We start from the raw sequence: 12045 nt of genomic DNA, 5'->3' as shown, positions 1-12045 counted from the left end.
GTCATTTTGCATTACATTAATTTATGGCGTCCGCCATTTTTGGGTCCTAAGGGCTCCATTTAGCCTCAGATGGCTTAGCCAATCAGAGGTGGTAACCCCAGTGGCCATACTCTCTCAATATAGGTACTCTAGGGAATAGAGCTGACACTATGTTCTAGGTATTAACTAGAGTCCCTTTATACCCAGAGTTAAGATTAAGACAACTCGATTGTCAGCTGACTGGCAGCCGGCCTTGGCTGGCCATGGAGGCCGAAACGAGTGCACCCAAACGAACGATATTGAGGGATAAGGATCAGGAATCCTGCGATGTCTGTCACACAAAAACAACAACATCAACAAATTGATCAATTACAAAGAAAATGAGATTGTTTTGTGAATAATTTCTTAATCTATTTTCATTTTGGACCGATGGAAATAACAATTTTACTCTTGATAAACCATAATTAGGTAATATTTTCATTATTCTTGTTCACATTCGAGGTACCGCCATCTTGGTGCACTCGTTTCGGCCTCCATGAGCGAGAATCGATCAGAATTGGATTTTTTTTGGCCACTTTCAGCCCAACCCTGGCCCAACCAAAAGTGAGTTGTCTTAACTCTGGGTATAAAGGGACTCTAGTATTAACTGTTAGCATTAAATGAAGCTGTGGAGAAGTTGTCTCTGTTTGATCCTATCGATGTCGATAAGATTTTGAAGGTACTTCATCGATAATATTAGACTTCTCGAATACTGAAATTGACAGGCACTTATTGGCATAAGCCCAGTAAAGGTGTATTAAGGTAATAGGCATTCATTAGAATCTTTTTATAACATACAGGGTTATCCAAAAGTCACTGACCACCCCTGTAACTTTTTTCCAAATTGAGATAGAAGTTTGAAACTTTGAGAATGTTCCTCGGTCATAAGTAGCGACTTTTTGGTCCCCCCAAAATTTTGGGGGGCGGCCCCCCTTAAGGGGGGCGGGGGCTAACTTTTTTTTTTCAAATGGCAACCCCCCCTTTGTGATACCTCATTCGAAAGATAATAAAAAAAGAAAATTTTTGGCGCAAACCGCAGGTCAAAATGTTCATTTTTGACAAAATGGCGGCCGGTCAAAGTTCAAAATGGCGGAAATTTGGCATCTCCGGTTGATTTAGTCGATCGGATATTGCGTCAGAAAACTCGGGAATGCTAGGGGTATTTTTGACACTGAGAAAAACGATTTGGACGATTGAGATTTTCAGAAAAATCCGAAATTTCCAAAATGGCCGCCGGTTAAAGTTCAAAATGACAAAAAATTGATTTTTTTTAGAAATTTAAGTTCAAATTTGTTTATCTTATGCCAAAATACTCTCAAATTCCAAGTCTTAGGCAAATCCATCAGGAAAAAACCGAGGTGACAACTTTCGGCCATTTTAAACTTTAACCGTCGGCCATTTTGGAAATTTTGGTTTTTTTGAAAATCTAACGTCAAATTCGTTTTTCTCGTGTCAAAATACCCCTACATACCGATTTTCGCGCAAATCCATCGACAAATAACCGGTGTGAATTTTCGGCCATTTTGAACTTTAACCGGCCGCCATTTTGAAACGGTTTGAGATTATTGACTTCGGGTTTGCGCGAAAAGTTTTCTTTTTTTATGCTCTTTCGAACGAGCTATCACAAAGGGGGTCTTCCCATTTGAAAATTAAAAGTTGGGGGCCGTTGCCCCCCTAAGGGGGGCCCCCCTGAAAATTTTAGGGGGGCCAAAAAGTAGCTCCTTTAGACCGAGGAACATTCCCAAAGTTTCAAACTTCTATCTCAATTTGGAAAAAAGTTACAGGGGTGGTCAGTGACTTTTGGATAACCCTGTATAGAGAAAGGTAAGTAAGTATCCATAGTGGTGAGCGGGTTGTCCAACTACAGTTTTACTTATCCCCACATGATGTCTACACATATATGTATACCGTCGCAATAATACGACCTAGAGAATTAGATAATGATTATGAACTCAGTAACGTATCGTCAATTTACCCATGCTTCGTCATTTTTCATAAAAACGAAGAAATAATATTCTTCCGAGTCCCAGAGAAGAATGTAAACAAAGAGGTTACATAACCTCACTTTTGGGACTTACATCGACCAAAAGGGTATAATTCATTTATCCGATGCGATATTGAGGATTCACCGGGCAGAAACATAAATTTAAGGATATAAAGGAATATAATCGCAAAAAAATCCGGCAGAAACGGTCTTAAACTATCCAGAATCACCGTTTGAAAATTGACTTTCCGTTCCTTACGGGAAATCCCATGTATATCGAACCGACCAAATCCCGGTTAGTTCCGTTCCTTACGGGAAATCCCATGTATATCGAACCGACCAAATCCCGGTTATAGGGCACCAGGCCTAAAATTGCGATTTATCTCGAAATGTGACGTAACACTAAAACGGTCTATTTTGATATCATGTTGTTAGGCCTTGTCTCGACGGCTTGAGGGAAATTGGCGCAACTGTTGAAGGAAGGAAGTGTCTCAAAAATGTTTCACTTAAAAGTGAAACTTTCAAGGTCAGAAATCTGGAACCTCAACAGTTGTTTACCTTCGATGTTTTGAATTGATAAACGCTGGTTACACGTGAAGCGGGAGTGTATTACGGGTGTTTTTTTTCGGAGCGGTTATTATTTAGAAATATTTGTACACATTTCAGTATCAATTTTATATTTTCGTTTGTAGCATATCACTACAGCAGGAAAATAAAATTTTATCGAATATATTTTCTTTTTATCCATATCTGAGTAATGTTATTGTTTTTTGTTTTATACCTGGTCGACATAACGCAAAATATTCACCTCCCGTTCATAATTATCAGTTCAGTTATCTCAATTGACATCGTTTAACCTAAAAATATTAATGTTGTTCAAATATTCCCGCCTAAAAGTTCCAGGAACACATGCGTGCGCGTCGAGACAGGGAATTTCGGTTGGTGCAACAAACTCGCTGCAGTTGCACCTAATTCCCTCAACAGATGCGCCGTCGAGATAAGGCCTTAGGTACACGACTGGTGACGACATAGAAAGAAGGTGGTATCAGTTTGTGCGTGAAAAATGGTATCATGTTTACGCCTAATAAAGAGTATGCCTCGGCAGTAAAACAGACTCATTTTCGTATATAATTCTTAATCTTTTTCCTCTATGGCTCTGCTACTAGGGACGGTATTTTGGGCACGGAAATCCATAGACTGCACACTGAGAGCTGCCCCTGGGGCGAACCGCTTCCCAGGGGAGCCATTCTCCTGTCTAAAATTACCTGGGTGAAATTCTCAGAGGAAATTTTTAGCAGGGAAGCGATGACATTGAAAGCTTTTATTGCGCGGCAGGCCGTTTGCCCGATGGAATTTAGCATTACTTTTTTTTTCTTATGTACATATGATTTATTATTCAAAACTTATACAAGTGACATGAAACAGAGTACATGAGTAAATTTGGCATCCACTACAAAAGATAAATTGTATCAATGTGCAATTTAGCATTACTAAAGAGGATTTTTTCCTTTTCCCTCTTCTTTTCCACTTTTTTACCCATTTTTTAAATTATTCTGTTCGGATTTCAGGCACGACCTCTCACAGGCAAGAAGATGCTTGCAATGGAAGTCATTTCGATACATCGACTTCGCCGTACATAACTCTTGTCAGTAAGTGTTCCATCGAATTTCATCCGCATGTACTCTTAATCCTCTCGTCATCATTGTGTATTTTTGAATTAATATTCGATGTTTTGTTAACTACAGCACACGAATTCATCGAAAAAATCTCTCCTTATCGTCAGGGATGTCGCTATGTCGTTTTAGTGTGCCACTTCAAAATGGACTCCAAATGTTTGAAAAGCGACAGATCGTTTCTCTCTATTCTCAAACCCCGCTGTCGGCCTAAGCGGAGCTGGGGCGGTCCACCCCGCAGTAGATCTCTACCGGTTGGAACGTCGGAAAATGTCTTATCTTGAAATAAGGCTTACTGTGTCTTTCTCATGTAATTTTTCTTCCTGATCTCAAAACCCGTTGTCGGCCTAACTAAAGCTGAGCGGTGTTTTACTGCAGGGGTGCTCTATAGGTGGTGAAAATGCTAATGGCGGGGGTCCCGCACGGCTGGATCGGGCGCTGTTTCTCCATATTTCATTAAAAAATATGAGGTTATCTCCAAGTTCCAATCTCATGCTGAGACTATGAGCTGTAGTGCAACTATATCATAAGAAATAACGCAATTGACTTACAGAAACATACGTAGTTTAATGACAGAGACTGCAATAATGACAAATACCAAACATAACAGACTGAAGATATCTTGACTTAAAAGGGATGATAAGGTAGAAAATGTACAAAACAAGGACAATCCAAAAACCACGTAAGCCTCCACTCCAATACATTCCGAAAAGATGCTCAAAAGTGCATTTCTATGGTAACGATGACGCAACAGGCGCATCTGGTAACCAGAAGCGCCAAAAAGTCGGTTTTTTTTCCGAATCGCAAATTGATTGCATCCAAATTGAGGAGTAGAAGTAGAACCATTTTAAGTAAACCTTAAGTGACCCCCTGGAGTTAAAATTAACTCGCCCAATGCTCAAAAGTGACTCCCTATAGAAGGGGGCGGTGCCTCCTTCAAAAACTGCTCTTCAGGCGCAAAATTGACACGGATTTTCCGGGAAAAGGTGGGATCCTAGGTTATTGACATCAAAGGTCAGAAGAGCTCAGAGACCATGAAGAGACAGACAGGACGAGAGACATTCGAGTTTCTCGTTGTCAATAACAGAAGACATTACCTTTTCCCGGAGAATTTACGTCAATTTTGCGACTATAGGGCAGTTTTTGAAGGCGGCCCCACCCTCCCAATAGATATCACCTTTTCCCGCCCCCAACCAGACCAAATCCACCGAGGGGGGGGGGTGTTGTTTCAATCCAGCAAATGGTCACGCATTGAAACCAGTTAATCGATCGAGGTGCAGCGGGGTAAGCTCGCATTTCCCCTCTTACATTACGTTTCTAGCAAGAGTTTGCGGTTGGAGAGTTTAGCCGGCAGGGGCACTGCGAATCCTATCGAAAAAACTCTCTAGCTTTGGACCTCTACGGCTTCGGACAAATGGGTCGAGGTGCCCAAGCTGAGGTGCATCTCCCTCTTGAGCGTGGCTTTAGAGGAGAGGGCTTTCCTTCGAGGAAACTGCGGATAGGTGCCCGGGCCGAGGCGCATATCTCTGTGGGTTATCATAAGACAAGCGCAGACCCTAGAATGCAGGGCGTCTTATTTTACTTATTTTAGAGGAACATTTGCCATGTGTTTTAGAGTGAATTCCCTCAAGTTTCGGCCCGAAAGTTAGAGAATAAGCGAGAATTTTTTATACTAGCCGTTCTGGGCGCGCTTCGCGCACCTATCACGGCTACCCAAGGGGCTACGCCTCCTGGACCCACTGTCACTCGATTCGGTTTGCTCTGCGAGCCCTTTTTCTGAGTGGTTGGACATTTGATTACTATGATGCACCTATACATTTTGGAGACTCCCAAGACAAAAATGATTTTGTCACAGAAACTTGTTACCCGAACGTTCACGCGTCCCATCATTTAAACATTAATAAATGTGTGGAGATGAAGCGATGATGGGGATCGATCATTTCTTCAAAAACGCATTTGGATGGGCCCATTGTTTAGGAAATATTAACCGGAACCGGCGTGGAGCGCTGATTATAGACGAATCCTCAAAAGGGTCCCCTTCCTTTTTTTATATTCGGAGGCACCTCCAAATATTAATTCAATATATCAAGTGAGGCATTCGGGGAGGGGGGGGGGGCGTGTTATAAGAGGCGACTTACTGAAGGGGATGATGGGGAGGGGGTCGAGCACTACCTTACGTAGGCACTTAAAGTAAAATATCTGATTAAAAGAAAACAATGAATATCTACTAAAAAGTGTACCTATGAAATATTTGAACTGAAGGTAAGAAATTAGAAAAACAGAACTGTCCACGTTTTATTTTCGTCTTTTTTTTTCTTTTTACTCTTTTTTTCGTAGCATCTGTGTCCATTTACAATTATCATTTTAAAATAGCTTTCCCGAGAATACATTTGATGCTTCAAACGGAACCAGTTTATTGTTTTAATGACGCTTCCGGATACCTAAATCATGGGGTATCCCACGATGAAAGTCTCTCGTCCTTCCCAGACTCTACTTTGCCAGATATGCTGCTTTTCTAGTACGTTTCCCCTTTCAAGCCCATGTAAAATATTCACATTATCGCACAATCTGGCAACGCCGGATTGGAATAAAGGGTGGAATGAATGAAAAAGTGAAAAGTGAAAAGGTGTAATCCTTCGAAGTTTATATTAATGCTGTGTGGAAAATGTTGCCAAATCTTAACGTAACTTTATAATAAATCTCTGTAAATTTTGAAGAGCGCTTTCGACTTCTTAAGAAGCAGAGCGAAGTAAGTAGGTACCTACTGGTGCGCAGTCTGAGCAGAATCAAACCGAGCTCTGCTAAAGGACCCCGCAAACCTCTTATGGGAAGCTGCACCATGGACGATTGCCTTCTGACTTATGTCATATTCGATTCTCCTCAAGATGCTGATCAAAAGTTATAATTGCGCCAACTCTCTACGATGCACCGTTTTCGCAAAAACGCAAAGAGAAGATTCAATTATTCGATGATAAAAAGCCAGAAAGATTCCTCATTTCAGTGCTCGATTGACAAGCGGCTGTGTTTCAACAAGGAAATCATGGGGACTCCCGCACCGAGCGGCAGTCTTATCTCGGATTCCGCACGCCGTTTTGCTCGACCACCATCCAAATCAGATTCTTGAGGAGCATAAGAACAGGAAAGTCTGAACGTCTACCGGGCGAGTGCGGGAGGGAGATAGCCCCTGAGTCGGCAGGTACAGATAAGAGGACGGACACACGCTACGTTTTTTTCCTTATTTACATCGGGCCTGTTCTCAAATGCTTTGTTCTTTTCCTTTCATAGTCGCCGAATAATTGAATCTTCTCTTTGCGTTTTTACGAAAACGGTGCATCGTAGAAAGTTGGCGCAAATATAGGTAACTTTTGATCAGCATCTTGAGGAGAATCGAATGACATAAGTCAGAAGGCAATCGGTCATGGTGCAGCTTCCCATAAGAGGTGTGCAGGTCCTTTTTCTTTCCCTTTGATTTAAAAAAAAATTTGGACTCTCTCAACTTCGATTCCTCCCCTATTTTTCTGTATGGCGCCCAAATCCAGGCTTCCCACTGCAGTTCATCTGGCAATTTTGAAGTAGCGACGGCGGATCTTTCTCCGAGGTCTCCTTGTCGAGGCCTCGAAAACCTGACTCTTTACGCTGTACGTCAAAAAGGGGAGATTCGTATCGTTACACCCCTGTCACCCCCCCTCCCCCGGGAGGCTAGGGGGGCTTCGAAACCATGAAATTCGGATTCCTTAAGGTCGATTCCCTGACTGCCAACTTTTCATGAGGGTCTAGGTCAATTTTGAAACCAGAGAGAAATAACGGAGGGGTATTAACTGTCCCTCTCTTTAGGGGATCATTTTTTGGCCCGTTACTTACTTACTTACTAACGGCGCTACAGCCCAGGGTGGGCTTTGGCCTCCATAACAATTCCTCTCCACATCCCTCTATCTTTGATTTTTTCACTCCATCCTTTTATTTGCATTTTCTTCAGGTCTTGCTCAACTCCATCTAGCCACCGAAGCCCAGGTCTTCCTCCGTTTCTTGCTGACAATATTTTGGCTTTCAGCACCTTCTTCGGCATCCTTTCTTCTTCCATTCTTTGTACATGACCAAGCCAGCTTATCCTTTGCGATTTGATAAACCTTACGATATCTTCATTTTCTAGAATCATTTCTATTTCCTGGTTGCCTCTAATTCGCCATTCTTCATTGATTTTCACCGCTCCATAAATTCTTCGAATAATTCTCCGTTCAAATCGCCTCAGCATGTGCTGGTCCCCTTCTGTCATGGTCCAGGTTTCACCACCATACGTTACTACTGGTCTTATTAACGTTTTATAAATTTGCATCTTTGTTCTCCTGGACAACAGTTTGCTCTTTAGCATCTTCAGGTTTGCGTAATAGGCTCGGTTTCCAGCCTGTATCCTGTCTTTAATTGCTGTCGTTGTTTTTGCTTCACTATCCAACATATTGCCAAGATACTTGAATTTTTCGACGCCTTCAAATTCCTTCTGGTCTATGAACAGGCTGCATAGTTTTCTTCTCACTTCTGATTTTGACAATAACATATACATGGTCTTGCTGACATTCACTATCAGGCCCAAGTTTTTGGCTCTCTTCTCTAATTCCTTGTATATTTCAATTAGTCTCTCTTTCGTGCGTGCTATTAGCGCTATATCTTCTGCATATGCGCATATCTGGCTGGACTTGTTGAATATTGTTCCCCTTTGATCGATATGTTTTACAGCTACATGCAATGCCACTAGGAAAAGGGTGCCTGATAGTCCATCTCCCTGTTTTACATCTTTATTAAAATCGAATAGGTACTTCACTCTTGTTGTTCCCAATCTTCACCTTCGCCTTTGTATCACTCATAGTCATCATTATCAGTCGAATGAGCTTTTCTGGTACTTGTAGTTCCTTCAGGGCTTTTCCCAGTTCTTTCCTGTTTACGCTGTCGAAAGCTTCTTTAAAATCGACAAACAGCAGATGGAGATCTATTCCGTATTCATAACACTTTTCCATGACTTGTCTGATTACAAAGAGTTGGTCTGATGTGCCTCTCCCTGTTCTAAATCCACACTGGTATTCGCCAATTTCCTTCTCAACAATTTTCTTGAGTCTCTCATTTATCAGGGAGGATAATATTTTATATGCCACGCTCAGTAGAGTGATTCCTCTATAATTCTTACATTCGAATTTATCTCCCTTTTTGAAAATGGGGCAGATGGTTCCAATACTCCATTTCGCTGGCATTTTCTCTGATGTCCATATTAATTCGATTAACTTGTGTACTTCGTTTATCAGTGCCTCTCCCCCATTCTTCAGTAACTTGGCTGTTATTCCATCTTCTCCTGGTGCCTTGTTGTTCTTGAGTCCCCTTATTCTTTCCGCAACTTCCTCTCTAGTCGGTATTTCATTGAGGTAATCTTGTCTTTCTTCGTTTTTCACTTCTTCTGTTTCCAATCTTTCTCCCTTACTTTTCTCGGACAGCAGCTCTTTGAAATGTTCTGCCCATCTCTCGAGGATGTTCCTTTCTTCTTCAACAAGACGTCCTTCTTTGCTTTTGCACCCGTTTGCTCTGGGCTGAAACCCACTTCTCATTTTGCTCATTGCAGCATGAAATTTTCTACTCTCATTCTGTTTGCTTAGCTGTTCTATCTCTTCTAATTGTTGTCTTACCGCCTGTCTCTTTTTCTTCCTGAGAAGTTTGTTTGCTTTCCATCTTAGTTGTTAGTATCTGTCTACACTTCCTCTCGTTGACCTTTGCAGCATTTTTTCTCTTGCCTCGTTTGTTTCTTTAACAGCCTTCGCACATTCCTCGTCAAACCATTCTGCGTTTCTGCACCTCCTTTTTTCACAGATTGTCTCTTCAGCTGCTTCCTTTATTGCAGTCTCCATTTTAGCCCATACATCTTCTGGGGCTGGGTTATTTTCCACTTCTGTTGTTGGATTATCTTCCACTTCAGGGGTTGAATTGCCTTCCACTTCTTCTTTCCTTAGTTTTCTTGCCAGCACTGCCTGGTAATGCTCACGTGCCTCCTTGTTCTTGTTGAGGTTTTCAGTTGCCCATCTCCTTGTTTCTGGCACACTTGTTTTCATTGCATTGGCAATTCTTTCTCGAACCTTGACTTTCACTAGGAAATGGTCAGAATCACAGGTTGGCCCTCTGCAGCTTCTAACATCCATCACCGATGATCGGTGCCTTGCTGATACTAGCACATGATCTATTTGATTAACTTCCTCGCTGCCTGGAATTTGCCATGTCCCGAGATGTATCTTCTTGTGTGGGAACGATGTGCTTCTGATATAGAGTTTATTCCGTGCTGCAAACTGTGCTGTCATATTCCCGTTGTCGTTATTCCTTTCGTGTAATATATAGTGTCCTGCTACTTGCTTCTGATCTTCCATTTTGCCAATTTTGGCGTTGAAGTCACCCATTACCAATAAGAGGTCATGGTGACTTACTTTGGTGCACACTTCTGCTAGTGTGTCGTAGAAACTTTCCTTTTCAACTTCATCTTTCTCTTCAGTTGGAGCATGCACTGATATCACTGTCATATTTCTGAATTTCCCCTTCATTCTGATTTTGCAGATTCTTTCGTTGATATTCTCATACCCAAGCAGGCATTTCCTTGCTTTTCTCGACAGCATAAAACCTGCTCCAAATAGACCGGTATTTTCGATGGTTCCGCTATATATCATGCTGAATTCGGGCTTGTCGAACTTGCTTTCACCTTGCCATCTGATTTCCTGCAAGGCCATCACGTCGATGTTATACTTTCCCACTTCGCTTGCTATCTCCATCATTTTGCCCGCTTGCTTCATTGTTCTCACGTTCCAGGTTGCCATTGAAATTTTTTTGGCTTTACCATTTTTCTTTTTTTCCGATGATCCATACTCGTTTGGTCGATTTCTCCGTTGATTCCATGTGTACCGAGGCATCGTTATGCTTTTCGTAGCAAGGGGTTTTTTTACGTGGTAGGGTTGCTAGCCCTACGCACAACCCTCCTCCTTTACCTGGGCTTGGGACCAGCTAGAAGTGAACATCTCAACCCTAGGCGGAGTTATTTTTTGGCCCGTGGTGGACCGAATTTTCAGGGGTCAATTTCACGTGATATTTTCCGTTACTTTTAGTTCTAATATAATTGATTCACACTTTAGTCTAGAACACCGACTTTTAGGATCGTTACCCCCCCTTCCCCCTTACACTCCGAGCGGGGAAGGTGGGAGGGGTTCGGGATCACGAAATTCGGATTCCTTTGGGTCGGCTCCTAAGTCATACCGCAGCGGCCCCCGACTTGACGCGACCTAAGTGAAACAACGGAGAAAGAAGCCTGGTACGCAATAGGTCTAGGCCACCCAGTATACAAGGTGTGTATTAAAGGGGGCGAATTTTCCCAGCTACTGACTCTTTCTTTACTTATCCCTCCTTTGTTTCAGCAACTGTTCCAGAGCAAAAACTTTGCCCCTACGCCGGAAATTACATTGTATCCAGACCAGAGGTAAAACAAAGATCATCTCACTCTGCTGGAGACCAGTCTCGACCAGATGTTAGCGGGGCTACCTTTGTGGAGCAAAGAAACCTGATGGAACGAGATTTAATGCAAAATCAAATTGCAGAAGTGATAGTTAGAAATGAGGAGCACAAAAACATTAGATTCAAGAGAAGTTCAATGAAAAGTTACGTTCGACGGAAAGTCTTACGTAAACTCATGAATAGCGGTGACGTTACTCCCCGTATTCTTAGAAGTAGCAGAGACAATGATACACATATTTATGTTAATGGTACTAGTAGTGGGAGCCACACCACAAGTGATACAAATAGTAATTTTAAGGCCAGTGATATTAGAGAAAACCTTAGCGGTGAAACTGATTACAATTTAGAAAGCAATTTTAGTGTGAAAAAATTCATTAGTAGTATTAGAGGAAGTTCTATTTTGGGTAGGGAAGATTTTCAAAGAGGTAGTTCTGATGGTAAAAGAGAGCGAAAGGCAAGAGATGTGGACGTCGCCTCTGCGAGAGACTTGAATTGTGCCTTGGACTATAAAACACTCACCATTGGCTGTGCTGGTGCTTTCGATACAATGCAATTTCGCACGGACTGCAAGTCTTCGTCTGAATCTGTATCAGGTCAGTGTAAAGACTTTTTAAATTTTCGTGACAGTTCCTGTTAAATTTTAGTCGAATAGGTATGCATGAAAAAGTGAGGTATGAAATTTTCGATGGATGAAGCTAGAAATGAATCCGACGAGTTCATGTATTTTATTAAGAATGAAAAAACGCCCCTGGATACATAAAAATATTCATTCTGACCCATCCATGCCTGTTTTAGCTGAATGAAAAAACTTACGCTATTTCCAACCCTTTTAAAGCGCTGAACCGT

General features: G+C 41.9%; 1 protein-coding gene across 3 annotated transcripts in view; it reads left to right on the top strand.

Annotated features, from left to right (window-relative positions):
• LOC109035778 (uncharacterized) overlaps positions 1 to 12045 on the top strand; it is a 75101-nt gene that overhangs the window by 48421 nt on the left and 14635 nt on the right. For all 3 annotated transcript variants that reach the window (XR_011900874.1, XM_072306463.1, XM_072306462.1), the window contains exons 9-10: positions 3571 to 3651; positions 11103 to 11792. Coding sequence is in view for 2 of the 3 variants with exons in the window: in XM_072306463.1 (XP_072162564.1) it covers positions 3571 to 3651; positions 11103 to 11792 (771 nt within the window). In the remaining variant the exon portion in view is untranslated. The remainder of the gene's footprint in view (positions 1 to 3570; positions 3652 to 11102; positions 11793 to 12045) is intronic.

This window comes from Bemisia tabaci, chromosome 1 (genome assembly GCF_918797505.1).
Source record: "Bemisia tabaci chromosome 1, PGI_BMITA_v3".
Classification (NCBI taxonomy): domain Eukaryota; kingdom Metazoa; phylum Arthropoda; class Insecta; order Hemiptera; family Aleyrodidae; genus Bemisia; species Bemisia tabaci.
The sequence above is the reverse complement of the archived record's forward strand: the minus strand, read 5'-3'. Positions and strand labels throughout refer to the sequence as shown.